Below are 23,328 nucleotides of genomic sequence, written 5' to 3'. Positions count from 1 at the left end.
AATGGCATTTGGTACCCACAAACTTTAAACCTGCTCAGCAACTCCTTAAGGCAGACAATGTGCTAATGACTGTAATGCGCTTAAATTGTAAGACTAATTTCAGTGTTAAAAATAGTCCACTAAAATGCATAGCATTTCCAAACACTTTTGTCTATATTCAGTAATGAAATATTGAAATATGTAATGTACTGTTTGTAGATTATAAAATATAAGTAGTATTGTAAAATGAAACTCTTTTTATTGACTGTTAATGTTGAATGTACCCTTTTGTTTAACACACTAACTGACTATTAACTACTACTACTATTAACTACTACTACTAAGAACTGACTATTCTGTTACTGTTTGCTTCATCTGTGGGTAGATTTGTTGTTTTGGCTCTTTGGTGTTGCGAATATCTTGATGGATTTATCTAGAACACCCACAGAAACTCATCTAAACATTTAAGCATGGTTCAGATATGTTTCTGGAGGTGTTCTGGATAAATCAATGACACACAAACTCATGTTGGGTAGATTATATATTATCTGTTGCTTTTTAAAGAATGTATATATTGCACAGTTCTAGTCCATAACACTTAATGCTTCGAAAACCATCAAAAGCCTTATGAAATTGTGTGTTTAGTCACATCTATCATCCTGTCAGCACTAATATCAGCAGGAATGTGACAGTATCTGTATGTACATGAGGGCACAGAAATCTGTACATGAGGGAATTCTAGCAAATCCCAAGGAATCCCTACAGAGTGACAAGATCTGCCCCTGAAGCTTTCATTCAGTCCACACAAGCAAGAAAACCTTCAAAACACATTCTTGTGTTTGCACACTTCGTTCCCAGTTCATGGTATTACGTGCCTCTGCAGTGCCCAAGCAGGGTCTGTGCTGTGTCGGACGTTTTCGTTGGGATAGCTAGTGATTTCATTAAATCTTGAACAGTGTGGCCATTCAGGTGCCTGGGTTCCACCTGTTGAAATGTAACCAGTATTATTTGCTTTACTGATTTTACAAGGAAACCCAAGGCTTTCTAGCAGACTGTAACATCACACTCCTGTGGCCGTGGAGGGGCTGAAGTTTCAGGCCTTGGATGATGGCCATTACAAACTTGAATACAGACTTGACCACTGCCATACTGTTTAAGAGCTGCCTTACCTAGAGAAGAGTGATAGAAATGCAAATAAGCTTAATTCCAGCTGTCTTGTTTGTTAATGCACTTTGATGAGTAGTTTTTAGAGTTAGCCCAGTGTGCCAGTGATATAAAAAAATAATGTGAAAAAAAAGAAGAAAATAGGCCAAGCCATAGCCTGCAGAAAAAACATGGTGCCTGGTGGACAGTGGAGTTAGTACTTGCCAATATACACTCTCCATGCACTTTAGTAGGAACACCCCATAGCTCACAAAACAGCTTCAGTTCTTCATGGCATGGATTCCACAAGATACATCGGAAATATTGCTTTGAGAGTCCAGACTTTTATTTATTTATTTATTTATTTATTTATTTATTTATTTATTTTTACAACTGTAGTAGTGGTGCCGCAAACAGACACAAGCTGCAGCAGTGCTAGACGTTCTAAAGGATGACAGAGTAGTTTAAAACACTGCACTGTGGGACTGTTTTAAAAAAAGATATTCTATTTTCTATTTCTATTTTCTATTTTCTGTGAAGCAAAGGTAATGTTTCCCCTGGGTTTGAACTAGCTGCTTTTCTTTTGAACATGAGCATGTGTACTGTGAGGATGAGCAACATGCAACCAAAAGTCGCAGCTGGTTTAAAACGAAACTCGTGCAGAAATGCTCTGCTGGTTAAAACCTTTGCATTCGTAACCAATGGAAAGGAGAAGACAGTTGCTACCTTGAGCAATATGAAATCAGAGTCTCAAATAGCTCCTATGGAGTGTGCTCAGTGTCTACACTAAAATAGGATTTTATATCCCTAACCTAAAGCTTTTTAAGGCAAAGGTTGCGTAATTCCATGAGTTGCAGATGTTGTGTGCTATATAGGAACAAAGGAGCCATTTGAGATTTAACCATAGTTTGTACACTGCACTATGGAATGCTTTTCACATGTTCCACAAAAATAGCATACATCACTTCATCCTGTGAAGTATTGTGTCCATGTCAGAAGTATATATTGGAAGTGCATAGATTAACTTGGTTTGGGCCGATCCTTAACATCAAAGTGTTTAGATGTGATTATATCACAATGTGAAAATGTAATGATATTGAAGTTTATCAAAATCACCCAGCCCAAAGTGCAGTTTTGGATGAGTTGCTGATGGTAACTGGCATCAGTGCTGACTGCAGTAAAAGGCATGCCAAGTTGCACAAAGCTTGATGGGCCATAGAATGTGTTTCTTCTGAATGATTGGGCTGCAAATCATAGCTGTTGGGTCCGGCTGTCACTGAGCTTGAAAAACAGCTCGGCATATGAATCCACTAATTGTGCGTGGGCAACTCTCCAGAGGAGCCTCCACGCTTCTGTCTGTTAATTACGCTGCGCTTCTGGAGGGGAATCAAAGTGGCGGATGCATCCCAGGAATCGATGAGTCATGGAAACAGGGCTTCTGAGAATAGCCTTCATCTTGAATTTGTCCCTCAGTGGTGCTAAACAAATACCCTAGTTTATGGTGCTACATGTGTGAGTCACCTTCCAAAACCAGGAAAGTGTGAGCTCAGTTTAGAAACTGGGAGAAATGCTCTGCATTCTTTGTCTTGACTGGGACTAATTTTGTGCTGTATTGTAACTGTCGTAATGTGTGTGTTGTTGCAGATGAAGAAGGAGCTCAGCGACAATGAGTCCATCTCTCAGGAGCTGGTTGGCAATGCTCACATTGAGAACTACGCCTTAAAAATGTTCCTCTATGCTGACAATGAAGATCGCTCTGGCCGCTTCCACAAGTAAGCCTACAGTGCATGGAAAGTGATTTCCATTTTAGAACTCGCTTCTGATGTTTCCATCAAATTATCATTTTTTAAAATTGCTGTTTCCTCTCAATGAACCGTAACACCAAATAATCTCACTGTCTCCGTGGCAGTGCATTCTGGGAATGGACGGCTGGGCTAAAATTAGTAACAAAGAATGACTCTGTGCAGGGCTATTGCCTGGGAGTGAGACGGGTGTGGATTAGCCAGGTGTAGCGTTACAGGTCACAGCGATATAATGAGGCTGTTGTGGGGAGTGATGTCACAGGCAGGGCTGGACTGGTAAAGGTGTGCCAATGAGCTGAATGTCTGGCAGAGGTTTGGACCCTAGGTCTCCCAAAAAGGCACTGCTCGAGGCATTTTAACTCAGAACTAACTCTGATGTTAGCATGGGTGCTTACCTTAAATAAGCCCCACCCCTGCCTTTAAGTTTTTGACCTTATGGTCATCGATAGAGGATTGTTTGGGTTATCGTTAGTTTTTATATATATATATATATATATATATATATATATATATATATATATATATATATATATATATATATTGTGTTTTTGTTCCATGATTTCATTTTTTTCAATTTTTTCCATGATGTCATTTTTCTATAATAGTCAAATGTACTGAATGTAATTGCAAACCTAATTTCATAGTTATGTAGTGCAATACATTTGCATTTTATTCATATTCTGAATGAATACATTCCACTCCATCTATTCTTCTCTTTGTTTCAGTGTCAAGAAATGACCAACCGTGGTCCAAAATGTATAGGATGACTTTTTTGATGATACAACTTCCCCTTTAATGCTAACAAATTTCCAGTGAGCTAGGAGAGAGAAATAATTCATGTCCAATTACGCCAACCTTTTGTTCTCACCAGCAATAACTATGCCTTAGAAGGGTCAAGTACCGCAGCCTGTGCGTGTTGCCTTTTTTGAGCAGAATATAAAAGAAGTAACACTGTCCGCTATGTCAGCAGCTTTGTATCCGAGTCACGAAGAGCACAGTCCTGAGAAGAACAAAGTTTTGACATTGTGTACCCAGATCCACTCTTAAGCCCTTTATCCTCCATTTGCTGATAAAGATTACAGTGTAGATCTGTCTCATGATGCCACAGATGTCAAACATGCAGCCGCGCACATCCTGTCCAAGGGCAGTGCACAGCCTCTTGGAGCCCATTTAAAGATCTCTAGTTCATTCACAACAATGGAAAAGGTGGAGTTGTGAAACGTTTTACTGCCACAGTGATTGATTATGAAATGTGGTCTATCCAGAATAGCCTCTTGCTGTGATCTGACAGACACAGGAGTGACTCACAAGCAGTGCAGAGGTAATGCCAAATGTTTTTTTGCCCTTTTGTACTGTTATGTAAGTAATCTTCAAGAGACAGAAATGGTGGAGCATTTCCCTCTTGAACAAACTTCAGGTGTCAGAGGTGGTTGATGATTGTGCCCAAAGTGTTGATCCCATCAGAACAAGTGACCGTTAAGAAGCACCAACTGAATGTGTGTAAGCAGGACTTTGTCTTTTATAGAATTATTCTCTTACTTACAGTTGATGTCACAGGTTAGCCAAACAGAATAGAAAAGGAATAGATTGAAATTGCAAGGGTCTTCATATGAGGCAAATCATTAATTGTATAACTGTTCATTTAATTAACATGCTGTACAATGGGCCAGATGTATAAAATCCTGTAGTAACAATAAATTATATTTACCTTGCTGCTTCTACCAGTTGCCATGCTGACTTTGCTCGATTTTTGAGCCACGTTCAAGGCCATTTTAAAATTCCCAGATATTGAATTCCATAGAGTAAAATACTTATATTAAGGTTCTCATACTATTGCTGTGAGAGCTGTGTCCACATTCTCAACACTAAGACAGGCTTGTTCATGAGTGATGGGAAGAGGGATTGTGAGATCGATCATAAGCTAGCTGCAGTGGCTACAGTAATAAAGTTGCTGTACTGGACTGCAGTGGTGAAGAGGGAGATGGGCCATAAACCATAAAGTTCTGGATTTACCAATCGATCAGCATCACCACCCTCACTTTTTGACATAATTTGTACTTCAATGACATAATTGGAACAGTATCAATACTGATATCGACCTTATATAGCAGGTTGGGTATCAGTTAAATCTGCCTGATCCACACTAAATACCATATCTTGGTCATTCCAATTGTATTTTTATGAGTGAAATTATGTAAGTCTTCCAAAATAAGATGTCCAATCCTATCCACAAAAGCCCCAGTATGCAGTTGTACGTTTGGTACCATGCCTGGTGCGTGCTTTGGTGCTAAAGCTAGTTTATGTGATCGTGACAGATTTTCAGTCAATCGAATGAAGTGTGAGTATGATTAATCCGTCCCTGGATGGCAACAGAAAGCAGCTGCCTGAAAGTGGGCCTACGTTTGTGGGGCACTTTGTGGGAACTGTGCCCAAAGGAAATTAAAAGGGCGAAGTAAACGTGTGTCCGATAATTGATATTTAAACAAGAAAACAAGTCCAGGGTCAGTGGCTAAAATCAATATGCAGGTGACATCATTACTGTCTGAGAGAAAGTGGTGCCTTTAGTGGTACCATATGTAGAGAAATTAAACCACATTCGGAAAGACTGCCCACTGCCCAGGATTACGAGAAATAGGCTAGATTAATATTCCAGTCCCGTCCAAGAAAACAAGCATGACTTATGAGAAACCAGACCTATGTAAACATGCAATGAATGTAATGTTATGTAATTTCTAGAGGGTGCTGAGGTGAAGGTTTATGGGAGCTGACCTTGAACGAAAAACTTCCTCAGCTTCTCAATACAGTCTTGCTTTCCACCTTCTAAAACTTCTAACAAGGCTGCAGTTAAAGTGAAGCCAGTGTATGTCAGAGGCTCCAGGAAAGCCTGTGTTTTTAAGGTCCTGTGTGTTCCGACAAGCTCTCCTGTGACTTGCCTGGCTTTTACAATTCGTCCGGTTTGTGCTGTGTCTTTGAACGCCAAAAGTTTCTTGGGCCCCTTCCTGCCGACCCCCGTTCAAACATCAGAGCCTTACTTAGATTTCACATCGGACGTCCAGTGACAGGTTTGTTTTGGTCTAATACTTTTCAGCTGCAGACGTTTGTAATGAAAGATCGCGTTCATCTAAAATGAGTTGCCCTAAGTGCTGATTTTATGATGGGTTTTGCAGTGCAGCTAGAGTTTCATTCTTCGGACTAAACTGTTATTTAGGAGCTGACACAAGGCTGCTGCAGGTATGCAGAAGATTAAAGTCTCTGCTCTGTTTCTCAAGTGAATTAACACAAACACCCACACTCAGACAGCAGTGTGAGTGATTATAGTAAAATTCACTGTGACAGTACAAAGGCATGTAAAGAAGTATTGCCACGCTGACTTGATTGCAAAGGGACTCTGCGAAGTCATCTGAAGTGTCAGAAGCTATTTCAGCTCATGTTCGAGAAGTTTGTTTCATAAGCTTGTTCAATGGGTTCTACTTGGGTGTGCAATGTGGCTATCACGGTCACTGTGGTAAATTAGACAAGTGTCCTAGAATTTTAATATTTTTATTTATTTATTTATTTTGTGAATAGGATTTTAATATTATTTTGAGTCTATTGATTTATTTTAATTTTAGTAACAAGTAATCAGAACCTCTTTCTTTCTCTCTCTCTCTCTCTCTCTCTCTCTCTCTCACCAGAAACATGATCAAGTCTTTCTACACTGCAAGCCTTCTGTTGGACGTGCTGTCTGTGTTTGGCGAGTTGTCAGAGGAGGTAAGCCTGCTGTGACATGATTTTATTATACCATACTAAATTAAACATTAAAGACTGTTAAAGACTGTTGTGCTGGGAATCCCTGGAGATATGCCTGTGTAGAAATACTCAAAGCAGCCCATCCAGCACAAAAAACCATGCAACACTCAAAATCATGGAGATGATTCTCACACTCAATTCTGAATATCTGCATGATTTTATGCATTGCACTGCTGCCACGGGATTGGCTGATAAGGTAATTGCTTGAAAGAATAGGTGTACAGATTGTCCTTATAAATTGCTTGGTGAGTGTATATGAGGGTTGATTGGAGTGGATAATTTCATAATTATATGTTAATGGACAAGTTGTGTGTGATCGCTTGACTCCTTGTGCAGAAGCTCATTTGTCAAACACTGCTTTATACAGCATTTTCCTAAGCCAGACATGGAGCACTTCGTATACCTTTCCAATTTAAGCTTGTTTGGTGAAACGTTTTTTGTTGTTAAAACCTTGATTCTAATCAGTCCCAAGGTCGCTTTCAGATTGACACCCCGTAATCAAGTGAATAGAAAACGCTAGTCTTAATCCCAGACTTATTATTCCCGGATATATTATGACCTTTAAAATCTTTATTCATATCCAGCAATGTGTGTAAATTACTCATTAACTACTATGAAACCTTGTAGTTAATGAGAACATGGAACCGAAATGTGGGCCGATTATGCTAGTGCTACAGTTCACAGAGCAAACTGGAATCAACAGCACTACCTGGTTGTCCCTCAACCTGAAAGCCACTGCAAAAACCACCAGTGAAAAATGGAAAGAACTGAGGGAAGTGAAAAGGCTGTGCCCAGGACTTCGCCTCACCACTCACAATGTACACAGAAGAGCTTTCGACAGTGCTGATTTTTGGGAAACTCATGCCTGGAAAGTGTGGGTAATACGGGCCCACCAGCAGAGCTTCTGATGCTTTCTTTCCAGCGTTCCTATTAGACCATCATTGCTTGGTTTCCATGGCTGCAAATGTCTTTCTCTTTCTGTCTTTCTTCTTCTTCTTTTTTTTTTTTTGAAAAACGGAGTGAAGTGACCTGTGTCTGAGAATGGACAATGTTTCATTGAGTGCTGTTTGCTCCCTAAGGGCCAGACATTTTCCTACTGTAGAGTGGCGATTGGATCGACTGTTTTAACAGTGCGCCTTGTCCATGTAATGCTAACCCAGACAATGACTCCTCAGAATCAGCCCTCTATAATAGTGCTGCTTCTCTCTGAGCTGGTCACAATGAATTTCGGCCATATTGGATTACTTGTAGAAAAGGAGCATTTTGGCACCAAGCCTCTTGTGGATGTATAAGTAGGTCCTGAGCAGTAGAAAGAACTAAGAGACTGTTTTTTTTTCCAGAAAGCACAAAAACACAGCAGTGGAGAAGTTTGGAATCATTAGTGAAATGAACCATGTGTATTTTATATTCAGTGATAGTACAGTGTAGGTTTACATGTGTACAATATTTTAAAAAAAAAACAAAAGCTATTTGTTGAAACAGTTTGTGCAAAATGTAAATATATATTTAGTCATTTAGTCATATATATGAGTCATCTTTAGGAAATATTTGAACTTGAGGCTGGATCATCACTTGGATACAAATTTTGGATACAAATTTAATTGTAACTTTGTTGTTGGGCATTGGTGACTGTCTATGTCTAGTGTTTGTTAGCAGCTTTGGTCTAGCATATCCTTTTTTGGTAGATCGCATGCACCAGATTATAAATGGATAAATCATAGTAATTGGACTGTTTATCTATTTATTAACTAATTATGCTCTCGTGACAATTGGCAATATTTTCTTATTTTTTTGTAACTTCATGGTCTGCAAACAGCAGTCGTATAAATGACCTATAGTATTTATGCTAAGCGTGCATAACATGTTATGGTAAAGCTCCCCAGTGTTTGTTTGATAAATGGGCAGGCCTGAGCGACTGCTCAATCATCTCCACATAAGGGCTGACCTGGGCTTCAGAGCAGCAGCTAAGCAATCATCTTGCCACATTCAGCTCTAAAAGCCAAATAAACAGTCTTAGCTTAATCTCTGCCAGCAGCCTCCTTTTGTGTGGCCGTGAGAGAGCAGTAATTGGCATGGCTTATCTCAATCATTCTCACTATTGAACCCCCACCCCTCCCGCCTCTTTCCAGAACATCCAGCACAGGAAGTATGCAAGATGGAAGGCAACCTACATCCACAACTGTCTGAAGAACGGTGAGGCGCCTCAGGCCGGTCCTATTGGAATGGAAGGGGAAGCATATGGTAAGTTCTGATATAATATCAGTGACCCCCCCCCCCCAACCCAACCCCCCAACCAAACTAAACATATGACTCTTGCTAACAAAATACATTCCAGTTGGAGACTTTCCTACAGCCTACTAGCTGGCTTCCTCAGCGCTGGCCGGCTAAGCCTGAGGCGGTAAAGGTTAGCGCATTGTGTGCCTTATCAGATTTAGGGAGGCCTGCAGGAGAGCAGTTCCCAGGTCTGTGGAGCCTGCACTAAGAAGCCTGTAGCTATTTATGTACCAATTCTTCTTTTTCTTTTTGCTATCGCACAACAACACTGGGGCTGCCTGTAATAGCGTGAAAATGATCCGCTAATGCGTGACCTATGCGCTTTGAAGGTTAGGACTGTCATTAAGAAAACAAGTGTCTCTTTTATTAGAGTTCTGTCTGATGCTGATTATACTGAAAATAAGCGGGTAGAAGTTTTTTCATTTTTTTTCATGTCCTCTCAAGATGATGAAATTGACTTAAGAGGTGAACCAGCCCATAACTTCACATTTGATACATGACCCAATCAGGCCTGACTGGTACTACGGTTAGTTTGAAATTCAAACTTGACCTGAACGAGCTATTCTGAATGCAGCTATAGACTACACAGCGAGAGATGGAGCATGTTCGCAAGAGAGACAGCAGGTCTGGCAGCAGACCTCTAATAGGCATATATTTCATTAGGGATGCCAAGATTACTCGATTGAAAAATCAAAGTGAATTATTTTTATTTATATTATTTTTTTATTTATAGTATTTTTTGGCAGTTGGTTTGGTTTTAGATTTAAGACAAAATGTGCAAAGGCATTGACCAGATTTAAAATGCAGATGTACTGCAGTGCAAGAACTGCTTTTGTTTCACTGTTCTACATGCAGACATTTGGCAGTACTGCTACAGTCCTAACAGAATCACAGTAGAAACTATATGAACTGAGGAAGTGTTTGAGATTGGCAACTGTGGTCATTTCTGGTCTATGATTGTGACACCACAATAAAATACCCTGTTTCTACTGTTTGTTTGCAAAGCATGTGGGACATTATTGACAATAGGTAGGTAAGTATGCATAGATGGTTTTTAGACAAAATACAATGACATTACACAATAAAGAAACAGTACAAAAATTAAGAGGATAAATAGTTAAATGTGACATCAAATATATCCTTTAATTTTATTTATTTAATTAATATGCATGCATTCATTCATTCATTTCTTTTCCTGTTGAACAGCTGGCAAAAATAAAGAAGCTTTAACATTTGAATTGTCACTGTCATCCATTAAAAGAGCTTGGTGATTGGTTGAGTGTTGAGGAAAGACTCATCTTTTGTAGCTCCAGTTAAAATGGCCAATGCTGCTTAGTTCAGGTCTAAAGCTTCACATCCAGATGATTAGCTCATCCCTGTCTGGTGTATTGTAATTTCATCTAATTGACCGGGGGCAGTGGTGGGTTATCGGTTAGAGCTCCAGGCTATTGATGACAGGGTTGTGGGTTCGATACCCTTCACCCTCTCTGCTCCTCGAGGAATCACTGTGTGTGTTCGCTGCATGAAAGGGTTAAAGGCGGAAGCCAAATTCCATCTTTGTCCGACACAAATGGTGTAAATATGGGTGTCAATACTGCATTTACACACCCCTTCCTGTCACAATGCTTTTGAAGCTGAAGGAAATAATGTCAGTGTTGGCAAATAGCTACTCTACAAAGTTAGCATGGGTAAGTTACTCTGTATGTCCTGGATAAATATGCTTAAATCTTCTGTGTACACTTCAGTTGATCATTTGTGCATGGGTATGTTTATATGTCTGAGGGTCAGTGAAGACATGTGTATGTAAGTTCTGTAAGTATGTAAGTGTTCTGTAATAAACCGATGGAAATGTAAGCTGTAAATAGAAATGTGCATCCCGTTCTTCTTATATGTGATGACTGCAGTTCAGGTTTGCTACTGGAACAACATTGAGTTAGTTAGCTTTTTGGCTAGCTGGTGTCTAACATTCTCATAGTCATATGCTATATGTTAGAAATATATGTAGCTCAGAAATCAAATTTGATGGCTCAGTTATTCACTAGGTAACTGGATTAGAATATGATCCGTCATGACTGTGCTTCTTTTTTTGGATCAAAGAGACATTTCATAGCATGTAATGAAATATGTGAAGTGAGTCCAGGTGATGCTGTTTAAGTGTAGTAAACTACATCATGCATTGCCCAGGGGCATATACATACAGTACACTCTACATATACATACTGTACTCATTCAGATGGAGATTTACATCAGCTGTAGAGCAGTTGCTTATGTTTGATTACAAGCTCTCGATTGTGTTCTGATAACATACAAAAACTCATTTCATGGAGTTATCTGTGTTGTAGGATTTAGCCTTGGGCTGGGATTAAAAAGAAGATCCAAAGCTGTTTGTTGCCTTCACAAGTTGGTTGAGCTTAGCGGCAGGTTTTTTAATGGACAGGCACGGAGGGCGGATGGCTCGTTGTTAGCTCACCCTGCTCCCCTCGCAACAGCTGCTGGGCGGGCTGCTTTTGACCTGACCCCGCTCATGTCGCGAATGAAGTCATCCGTAGATTCATCTCCAGGGGCGCGCACACGTGCAGTGTCGCACAAGGCATGAGCCTTAGGTCAGATACACACTCAAGACACCCTGTTTTTTTATTACTCATTGTGCTGCAGGTTAGTTACTGGGTTAATGTCACTCTTTGTCATTTCATGATTCTGAAATTGTAAGTTTGCCAGGATATTATAAGAAAATTGCTTAGCTTCAGTGTAGGTTTTTGTTCTGGATAATTATTGTATATGTGACTGTAACGGTCATTGCTTTAGTGCTCTGTGTTATGGTTGTAGCTACATTCTTTCTTTCTGAGGCCTTCACTTAGCAGCTGGGCCTTCCCACTGAAACCGTGACCTCATGCTAGGTTATTCCCAACAAAATGCATCGTTCCCAATGGAAAGCTGATAGCATTGGCTGATATCTGGGCTTTTTTGAGTGTTGCCGTCTTATCACAGGATCTCTGTGTTTCCACATGTCTGTCAGACAGACCACTTAGAGGAGGTCTATTTACAGGAAATGGATGTCCTCATGCTGCATGACCAACACCACAGGCATTGTTTAACATCACATTTGAAGCAGATAACCTGAACAAACAGAGCATTACTAACTCACTAATCAAAGTCAATGCCGCACAGTACTGATATGAAGGGATAAAACAATGACAACTCTGAACTATTTGGGAGCTTGTGATTCTTTGCCTAGGTAAATGGTTTCTTGATTTGACTGCAAAGGTCTAAACACTATTGTTACAATCAAAGAATCCCTTCCAGTACCACATATGAGTCCAAGTGATGCTGTTTAAGTGTAGTAAACATTATAACCCTTTTTGCTTAGAGGATACAAGACTTCTGAAGGTCAAACACTTCCCTGTGGTGTCTGGTACCAAGATGCTAGCAGCAGATCATTTAGGTCTTGTTGATTGACCTTGGACCCCCAGTACCTTGTTGTCTGTCTGTGGTATGTCCCTTCTTGGACCACTGCTAACTGGGAGCACCACACCAGTCTGTTTTATAATTATCTTTGTCACTCTGGTCTTCACTTCTGCCCATTTCTCCCACATCCAACACATCAACTACGATAATCAACTGTCTACTACCTGGCCCAAACCTGAACATGTGCCATTGTTAAAAAATACATAATTCATGTTGTCTGTGTCATAATGTTTTGGCTCATTGATGTATGTGGCAATACAGCCATAACAGTATGTGAGGCAAACTAGGTCGCTCTGGTCATAATAGATTTATAGAGTCAGCAGCATTTGCTGCATTTGCCGCATTAATCTCTTAATGAAGAGATTAATTAAAGCAAAAATGTCACAGTAAAATGTAGGTTTTCAATTTATTCATTGGGCATATACATGTAAACACGCAGCTTTAACTCTGCTGTATGTTTGCTGCTGTATCTGACCATTCTGCCAAACTTGGTAAACTAAACTTGTAGACTAAAAACAAAATATGTAAGTCCACAAGATTTTCAGTGACTTAAGAAGGCCCTATGTCTTATTTAAAATAGTTGGCTGTTTTTTTGCGGGGGGTTATTTCTAACCCAAAATACCAATAAGTATTGGCTGATATTCAACTTTTAAGGTACTCAAATTTCATTGATAGGCAAAAATGGATTGGGCCAATTTCCTTGCAATTAGAGTGGGTGATAGGAGATACATTTGACAATTCTTAGAAATATTTTTATAAAATATGACATGCTACATTATATAAATGCCCTGGTACTGTCAGATTTGAGAAAAAAACATTAAAATCAAGAACCGTTTTTCTGTTCTTAAAAATTAAAAAAGATTTTAAAATTATTTCTAATTGATCAGGATTATTTATCCTGGTCAGTGTTCTTGGAGTACTGACAATATTCACAGTTCCTAGAAAAGTATATTAATTGTAGTTTATTACATAAAAACAATACAATAATAATAATATTGGGAGTAGTATATACAGTACCACTGCTCTTAAGCACTCGGACCACTTTTGATGATTTGTAAATTGCTGTGTGTAATGACTAACAACTCTTGACTTCAGAGGGTCAGATCTCTTTCAAGGCTGAATTTAGCTTCTGTGTGAGGATCAATAGAAATGGCAATTATGTCAGTTGTATCTATGTTTTTATCTCAAACCTCTTGCTCTGCTTTAGTGGCACAAAGCTGTCCAGTGTGTGGCCACGTCTACGTCCAGGGCTGGCAGAGGGATTGTGTCTGTATAGAGAGTAGTCTTGTTAGGGAAACTTGCCCTGAGACCCGTCCTGTTTTGTGGATCTGGCACAGGAACTCCTCAGATCCACCAGCACATCTGCACTAGAACCGTTGAAGCCATTAGTTTCACAAGAGTACAAACTCTGTTTATACTTGCCCCACCTTTATCATTTTACCGTGACTTATGAAAATAAAAACGCTGACGTAAGCCTTCTGGACAGAAAAAATACTAAGGACAATGTTTAAATCAAACACTACAAGATGGAAATATGTGTTTCAATTCTTTCTCACTTCTTCTAATGACAAGGAAAAACAAATGATTTTCCTTGTCATTGAACGCAGCCGATGCGAGAAGATTGATTAAAATCTAAATGAAATCATGTTAAAATGTATTGTTAGTGCTTGGATTGCACAGTGGGATACGGGAAGTCGTGGATGTGGTGGTCCTGGCCACAGTTTGTTGGAATTCTTTCAGTGTCTGTTTGATTTGCTGTTTGGATGTCACATGATGAGATATGCTGTTGGTTTTAAATGTAGGAACTGTATCTGAAATAGGATTTCACGAAGTGTAGCGCTGTTTCATCATTTGCGTGCGATTTATTAAATTACTTGGCGGAGCTTCATCTTGATCTGTCCCAGCTGTTGAGCGCATTTATCACGTATTCTAATCAGATCAACTTAATATCACCTCCACAAGATTTATGCATGAATTTATTTCATGTTCATGGATGGAACCGTAACTCCCACACTCTGAACTCCCAGCATTTAAGAACAACGCTTCAAAATGGACATCTGTTTTATGTAAGTGTGGCTGTGTGAGGGGGGCTCCTTTAAGCATGTGTTTCTGTTGCTTCTTCTCCCCTTGATTGCTCTTTGACATCAGCGATGCAGGGGGAGTTGGTCAGTAGGGAAAAGGGGGCTTTGAGTGGTGACTCATTTCTTCTGAGACAAAGTAGAATTCAGTCCAAACACGATGGCTTCTCAAGCATTTTGTGCTGTAGGGGTGCCTTTGGCTCATGCTCACAAATGCGGAGTTTCGTCCTTTATGTTCAGGTTAAATCTAGAGCTATTATTATTTTTATTATATTAGTAATCAAGTCGTTTACTCATTATTTTGGGGATTCATTAAGTAATCAAAGTTCTAAAAAAGGTTCAGCTTCACTGAACAATAATAAACTGTCTTATTACTCTATAGGAAGCTTTTAAAGAGACTGAATTAAACAGTACAAAAACACAATGACCACAATTTGAGCTCTGGTTCTCACTGACAGATTAGTAGTAGAATATAAAATGGGCATCATTTATCATCATCAAGTTATTTTACTTTAATTTAACTTTAATTTAATATAATAATTAATAGTGATGTCCCAATCCAATGGGATTGTTGATCTTTCTCATCAACAAGATAAGTACATCTGTAGAACTGCTGATAATCCCACGAGATCAGAAGTCTGACACCAACAATCATGTCCCTTCAAAATCCGAGATCACATCCCCCCCCAGTTCTGATGATTGATTAATACCTGAAGCACTGCTGCCACAGAATTGATTGATGTACATCTTACCTATTTTTAACTAGACTTGTATACAGCATATTAAGATGTTCCATTATTTAATGTTTAAACTAATGTTGATGATATGGTTTCCTTTTTCCTCACATAGATGATGAATTTGGTGCTGAAGGTGGTGGTCCATCGCTTGACCCTCAGGGTTCACTTCAGCCTCAGCCTTCTTTCCGTTCAGGGCCAGCAGAACCAGGCCCAACATCCATGCCTCCACCTAACTACAACAACATTCAGATTCCCCCTGGCTCCCACGCACCAGCCAACACACCCGCCGACGTACCCCGTCCCACAGGTAAAGAATGCCCGCCTCCATGTCCCCTCCATGTCCGCCTCAGACTGATAGACCTTATTTAAAGACGTTTTATCACAAGTTCCTGTCCGATGGGAAGTTGTGCTACATTGAGTGACATGTCAAAACAACGTCCACATGGAATCAGCTCTGCCATTCTATTTATTCTGGCTTTTTGCTTGTGTTTCAAATCGTTCTTCCTCTGTGTCTCATTGTTCTCAAGAGACAGAGATGCCATAATGATTGCTTTTGGTTATATTCTCACGGTCCTTTTATCACTTTGTATAAATACTATAAAAGCAATCATTTAGAAAACCACCCGCATTGGTATCCTCTGTGGTGCATGCTTGTACAAGTGCTGTAAGTCCATACCATAACCTACCAGAAACAGTATGGGCTCATTTGTCCTGTTGTAATACAGTGGTTTTAGACCTGAGCACTTAGGAAATAAAGGTTCCTAAATGGTTGATGGCAAAGAAATAATTGGTGTTGAACCTTTACATTTAAAAAGGCTCTTCATGTACTACTGCTTGAGGTGTACTGTATGTCAGAACAAGAAAAAAAACTACAACATGCAGGGCAATGGTAAATCAGGACCAGAAAGAATGTGTTTTAAGAGTATGGTCCTGGAGTTGTTCTGCATGTTTTTGCATTTGTCCCACTTTAACGTTCTTAAACCAACTAATGAATTAATTGCAAGCCCTTTACGAGTTGAAGTAAGTTTGTCAAGAGTTGAGAAATGACCAAAACCTGTAAGGGTACTCCAGCACCATGGTGGGCATCAGCTTCTGTTGTCTATCTTTTGCCTGCTTTACCTTGGAAAAAATACAAGCAGTAAGGTCCTAGGCCTCTGTGATCAGTTATTTTGCTAACAAGTATTGTGGAAATGACTAATCCTCAACAAGTCACATTCAAGGTCCTAAATGCAGTGCACCTTTCTTGGCCCTGCTTGGGGTAGAACCTGTGCTAAATCACAAAGATTGTTATTGTTTTCAGATATGTTACGCTTTTCGAAGAAAGTGTCTGAAATTCTGGTATTTTAGATGATTCAAGTTTACTTTGGTTGCCTTTATGCCTTAAAATAAATAGATGATGTGTTGGTCAGAGCATCCATAAAACTGTAGCTCAAACCAGTCATTGTGCCCATGTTGACCTGTGTATAAAAAAATAAAAAAAGAGCACCTACAATAGGCACATGAGTATCTGAACTAGACAAGGGTTGAAGGCCAGGTGTGTGCATCACTTTCCTGGGTAAGACATGGCATATATATGAAGGAAGGCCTTTATTAAAAACACTGCAAAAGATAGGACCAGTTCTTTGTGGAAGGTTCTTCTGGTTCTGGTATCTGGTTGTAGCACATCTACATCCCATGTTTTATTACATAAAGATCTGGTAACAGAGAAGACCTCTGAAGAACACTAAATTGAGGTCTGTCTGATCAGTTTTTACCCATATGATGTTTGTTTGTTTAACTGCACCAAAATGCAAATGTATCATTTTCTGCTTTGGTCCAGACCAAGGGAACCGCACTACCAGAATAAATATAGTGGCATAGCATCATCATTCCTGTCATAAGGAGATTACTGGTTTAATCAACGCTGACATGTCGTGATTTGATTTGATTGTATTTTAATCGCCATTGATGCCACATCCATCTGTGGCCAGGATTCTCAGAGAGCATAATTTGCGTCACTCTCTTGTGGTGGGTAGGATTGCCCTTCCTGTCCCTCCAATCTCTCAGCGAAATGCGAGTGAATACGGTCATCTGTTGGCTGATGTAAAGGACAGTTAGCGTTCTTCTCCAGTCATGTTTAGCTGTCAAATGGCTTTGCATTAGCAGCAGTTTGAAAAGATGCAGTGGCTCCCTTTTTGGTCTCAGAGGAAGCACATGCTAGCCTTTACACTCTCAGCACTGGTGATGATGGGGAGTCCTATCCACTAGGTGGAAAATTTGGAAATGATTCAAATTAAGGAGATAATTGGAAGGGTTTTTTATATATATATATATATATATATATATATATATATATATATATATATATATATATATATATACGTTTGAAGAACGGACAGTCGCGCAATTCACAGTTGACAATCATATTATTGAGTTTTTGATCATGTTAAATTAGATTAGTCATTCTGTATCAGTTATCAGAATTTATAGCTCTTTAACCCCAGTAAAAGTCAATTTATTTGCTATTAGTAGTTCCCCTTTTAACTTAAGGTGTGTTGCCTTGTTTCTGTGCAGGAGAGCCAGTCAAGCCAGTGCCCGTTCCTCGGACTATGCCAGCGGTGGACCCCTCCCTCATCAACACCAACCAAGAAGGTACAGTAAACCTCAAAATGGTCATGCTCTGCCCTTTATTCACATGCATCTCATTGTCCCACCCAAACCTCAAACCTGCCTAACTTCAGTATGCCAAAAGAACTCACTTATCCCATACTTCCAGCCTGACTCGTCCCCGCTTGTGGCTGTGAAGGGTACAGAGAAAAAGACTGGCACAAATTGAGTCTGCTTGTAAAGCCCTTATGGAAAACTGAGCCATGGCTTTGGGTTTCTGTGGTGGGGGTTTCGACTGCGGCCACAGACAAATCCCGAGTAATCACAGTCTCTACTTGATGAAAAGAAAATGACTGCACTACCAGCTATGGTGTCATAGCAGTGCATGCTTAATAAGAGAAAATCTGCAGCTAGTGCTGGCATTCAAGCTTCTAATTAAACAATTTAGCTCTCGGGCTGTGTTAAATCATATTTAAAGGCTACGCATTAATGCATTAATGGTCATGTCTTCTTGCTTCACTGGCAAATATTAGCTCAGGGGTGTGCAGCCAAACACAGAGGAGCTAGGTTATTATTTTGGATTGATGCGACCTGAGTTTCTGTTTGCATGTAACGATGGCTTTTTTGTGTGTGCATGCTACTTGCATGCAGACTGTTTTATTCCATTAGGCTGAAATGTTTTAGGTGTTATATAGATATTAATAGATACTAAGACAAAGGTAAAAAAAAGAAATCCTTAAACCGGACTTCCCCAGAAGGTCTTAAAAGAATGCTTTGATAGCTTTAAAGCAGTTGTGGTGGTCCCTGTCCAGGTCATTATCCTGCATTCTGAGTCTGGCATCAGCACAAAATTGTCAGTCAGGGCTTGAGTCTGAAAGCCAGTGTACTTTGTGTTGTGCCGTGCACAGCTATAATGTTCCTCTTTGCCCACCAGCAAATATCTCAGCTCCTGTTAAGTGTTGGAAAACTATCTCAGCCACAGCACAGCCTATAATTTGAGAGTGCTAGTGGTGAAGGGGCGTTTTGTGTGGCAAGCCTCAAGTAGATCCTCGGGCCATGTGGGAAGAGCACATGGACTCAGGTTTGTAATATGGGTCATCTCGGATGCCACTGGAAAGACGCACACCAAATCTCTGTGCCAGCATGGTTAATGCATCGTTAAGTTTTGATAAGGCACGATAAACATGTGTTTGCACCATCCTGTAAAAGGCCATTTACAAGCCTTGAAAGCTGTTTTTACCATCAGAAATAGGCGGTGTTTATCCTGCCTCTCCTAGGAGTGGGATTGGCACATGTTGGATAGCAGCTGATGGATTACCTGAAATGGCATAGTCATATATGGAGTGGAGGTTTGTTTTAATTCTAACCTGCATTATTCTCTCCCAGTGTTTGCCAGCAAAACCGGTGAAGTTAACTTAGTTGTCATGCAGATGTGACCTTGTTTTAGAACGGTGGTCTCCAACCCTGCTCTTGGAGAGCTACATTTAATTTAATTGGCTGAATAAGGTGTGTTGGATTGGGGTTTGAGTTGAAACCAGTAAGAAGAAATCACTGCTTTATGAGGTGGACAAACTAGACTATAAACAGATTGGTCAAATATGACCAACACACACACCTCAACACACACTATATGTCCAAATGTTTGTGGACACCTCTTCTAATGGAAGCATTCAAATGCACAATGCCTAATGCCCAGTGTGGGGCAGTGGAATGATGGTGCTCCATCCAGTACTTTTGGGATGAGTTTGGGGTGAGGTGTGGTGGTTATCATCATCCTGACCTCACTAACGCTAACTTATTGCTGAATGCATTTAAATCCTTACAGCAGTGCTCCAAAATCTAGTAGAAAGCCTTTCCTGGACAGTAGAGACAGTTACTCCAACAAAAACTTTCGAAGAAACAATGAATGAACAGGTTCTTTGCCTGGTTCGATGTAGTCTGTGGTAAATGGGACTCAACTGACTACGCATCTCAAAATTCTGTGTTTGTAAGTTTTTCCAAATGTCACTAAATGAAAGAATTGTTGCAGCTTTGAATTATGTGTATTACTACATGCAAGCAAATGCTGTTGCACATCATAAACTGACATCATGAAACCTCCCCAAAATACCTCAAACATACCCTCAAGATTTGTTAAATGTGTTGGTAAAGTTGCTTTGGCAGTAGCAGATTACAGTTTGCCTAATGGTGTCGATGATGAGTTTAGTAGTTAATGCAACATCATTTCAGTTGGCATGCATGTGGTGTTATTCATATTTCAACTCAATTACAAAGCCTTATTATTCAGCGGACCCAGTGGGGTTCATTATATATAGGGCATTATATAGCAATATTTACTTAGTTGTATTAAAAATGGAATTGATTAAAGTGATTAAAGGATCACTTGCATCTCATTAATTGTGGCTTTATCTCTGTTTGCCATAGGTGACGTGCGGCTTACAGCAGAAGACTTCACCCGGGCTCAGAAGTACTGTAAATATGCTGGTAGTGCGTTGCAGTACGAAGACGTCTCCACTGCTGTTCAGAATCTCCAAAAGGCCCTCAAGCTCCTAACCACCGGCAAAGAATGAGTGCATTGTCCTGCCACTTTATCATAGATCTGGCCCATATGAACTGCACAGAGGCCATCTCCCAAGCCTGAATCCAAAAGAGTAGCTCTGCTGGACACCCCCATATCGCTCAATACCACATCTGTTAGAGTTCCAGTAGCTGCTCATTAACAGATAGGGACAAGGATTCTGATCTATCAGTCACATGTGAAACCCTTTAATTAATCCCAGTTCTAATATATATCTCCATAGTTAAGTCTGGAAAGGAATGGCAGACATGACAGAGGTGACTTTTGCTACTTTTGAGTACTTTGAGATGTCATCCAATATGAAGAGAAAACCTGTTGATCCTTTTTTTTACTGTTTTATGCACTACTCAGTCTTTTTCTTTTTTTTGTTTTGGGTGGAAGGGTTTTGCAATTAGATTGTGTTAACAGCAAGCGGTTTTCTGCCTTTAGTTTATTAAGTTTAATTGCAATCAACAATAAATCTTTTAGCTCTGTTAACTTTTGACTGGCATGTTTGGGTGTTGATTGTCCTCTTGAGAGCTGACATTGATGCAAGAGCAATTGCTGGAACATTGGTCAGAGTATTTATTTAATTGGCTTAACAAAGTGTTAAATGACATTACGCACGAACGTGTCCATACAGAGAGCAAAGTCACATAGACTGTTTTTACGAATGGTTGAACACATTTGAATAGCTTTGCCAAGCTGCTTTCCGTCCTCCTACCTTGACACATACAGTGGCATGTAAATGTTTCAGCTCCACTGGTCAAAATATCTCTTCTGGTGAATATCTAAGCAATTAAAAGAATGATCTGAATTTCCAAACGGCATAAAGTTAAAGATGACACACTTTACCCTTTTTCCTTTTTTTAAGTGTAGAGGAAAAATAAAGGAAAAATAGTTTAAATGTAAAGGGCCTCACACAAAGGTTTGGGCACCCTGCATTGTCTTCTTTACAAAAGGCTTCTTTTGTAAGATTCTTCAGCTGTCTTCCGTACACTGTTCTTCTGAGGGTTCTTCCAGAGTTTTCTTCTATTAAACTGAATATGTTCTTTCCTCTACCAGTGAAATTGTTCTCCATGCCACTGGCTGCAACACAAGCCCTAAGCATGATCAACCCACCCTGTGTATAACAGAAATTAATTTCACTAGATTCTGCACCTTTTTTGCTCCAAACAATACCTTTACTCGTTGTGCCCAAACAAAAATGAAAACCACTCCGGAGGTTTTGATTTGCCTTTCTAGCAATCATATAATATGTCTGTTTCTTAATTCATTTACAGAGTGATAAAACAGTTAACTAAAAAAATGCTTTGCCATCACCCTACATGCCTTTTCTGCTTTGTTTGCATCTGTTGTTTTAACTGGCAGGGTGCTGGGCAGCCACTTAGAGGAGCCAATGGAGGTTTGAGGAGTCAGAAGTGATTAGAATTTGTTTAAATGTGCATCACTGTGAACAAGCCTTAACTCTTAAAACTCTTAAAAAGGTCAGAGACCTTGGTATGGTATTAGCTGTGGTTTACAAGGTGCTTCTGTCCTTTTATTCAGTTTAAACACAGTAGTCTTGTGCAAAACGATCAGTTCATCTTCTATTCACTCAAACGTGTGAATGCTACTGTATTGAACTAAGCGCTAAAGTCATTTAGCTTAGCTTTCAGAACAAATAACTAGCCAGCCAGCCATCTACCGAAATACTTCCGGCTCATTAGCGCTCGAAGTTGATCGCGCTGTTCATTACAATGTGCTGGAAGTACACGACCAGCAGCTGGAGCAGCCGTTATGCCTAATCTTTTCTCACAGACAGAATTCCGTCAAACAAAAGATGGTGACTGACGCGGAAAGAAAGGCTCTGCAGCGGCGCAAACGCCTGCAAGTGGTGACACATTGTGGTGGCATATGATGAACACCACCACACCGCACTTGCGCTACAGGTCTTGCTGAACAGATCCTAGGCCGTGCGCTGAATGCAGGGCAAAGTGAAGTCATTGCTCGGGCTATTACTTCATGTGGCCAGGAAGCAATCAGTTTCTCTAAGTAGTTCCGATTGTTTTCTGCTCACTTTTGCGTTGCTGAACCGGTGCTTCCACGGCCTTTTGTTTTTCCTCCATCGCTTGCTAGTAGCCTGAAGTATAATAGTAAAGGGCATGGGGCTTATCTGGGTGCTGAACTAGCTATCGCTGTAAGCATCTGCATTTGCCTGAATCCTTTCCTTCCTCGTTGTTGATGGCTGCGGAAGGGATGCAAATGAAAATCACATGGGATTTTCCGTGCAAGCCGGCCTGCTCCCCAGCACGCCGTGGACTCCAGTGGGGTCAAGGTAATGTGTTCCTACTGCAGCACCTCTTTTCCAGATGGCACCAATATCTGCCGATTACGTCCTCTGTGCGCTTGCGGCTCGCAGTCTTCGCCTGTAGGTGGCCAATTTTCCACGTGTTTTTCCCCCGCATTGTTCAGTGTCAACACCAACAAGGCTTTGTATTTTTCTAAATGTCATTAATATATTTAATATCTAGGGGAGGAGGCTGGCCATGTGTTACAGCCAAGTCTGTGGTGTGAAGTGTCAAAGGGCGATTTGATTTAAATGATTTAAGACATTTAGTATATCTTTCCATTGAATTTTATTACTTTTAAAACTTGACTTGAAGTTCATTACAGATACTTTTCTATGATCTGAAGGCACATTTAGCGGCCTTTAAACACCGGTCACAAGGTACAGTATAAGTTATGCCCTATGTGCTTGATGGCAGTATTAGTTTTGCACTCTTAAAAGTCAAGTTTCTTGTCTTGAATGAATGGTTCCCAATAAGGCTCTTCAAATCTGGTTCTTCTGTGGCATCTGGCTGTCTGGATTACATAACGAGGCCACAGGCTCTATCATTTCTATATTCTACGATAATTTACAGGTTTATTTATTCCAA

The 23,328-nt window shown here is 40.1% G+C and overlaps 1 protein-coding gene across 1 annotated transcript in view; it reads left to right on the top strand.

Moving 5' to 3' along the window:
• The window catches only part of vta1 (vesicle (multivesicular body) trafficking 1), a 33,013-nt gene extending 12,100 nt beyond the window's left edge, over positions 1-20,913 (top strand). The window contains exons 3-8 of the mRNA XM_072680531.1: positions 2,767-2,894; positions 6,599-6,674; positions 8,843-8,954; positions 15,380-15,574; positions 17,821-17,898; positions 20,278-20,913. Coding sequence (XP_072536632.1) covers positions 2,767-2,894; positions 6,599-6,674; positions 8,843-8,954; positions 15,380-15,574; positions 17,821-17,898; positions 20,278-20,423 — 735 coding nt within the window. The 3' untranslated portion in view covers positions 20,424-20,913. The remainder of the gene's footprint in view (positions 1-2,766; positions 2,895-6,598; positions 6,675-8,842; positions 8,955-15,379; positions 15,575-17,820; positions 17,899-20,277) is intronic.
• Positions 20,914-23,328: the final 2,415 nt, after the last annotated feature.

This window comes from Salminus brasiliensis, chromosome 1, assembly GCF_030463535.1.
Source record: "Salminus brasiliensis chromosome 1, fSalBra1.hap2, whole genome shotgun sequence".
NCBI classification, from domain to species: domain Eukaryota; kingdom Metazoa; phylum Chordata; class Actinopteri; order Characiformes; family Bryconidae; genus Salminus; species Salminus brasiliensis.
This window is presented reverse-complemented; position numbering and strand designations above follow the sequence as displayed.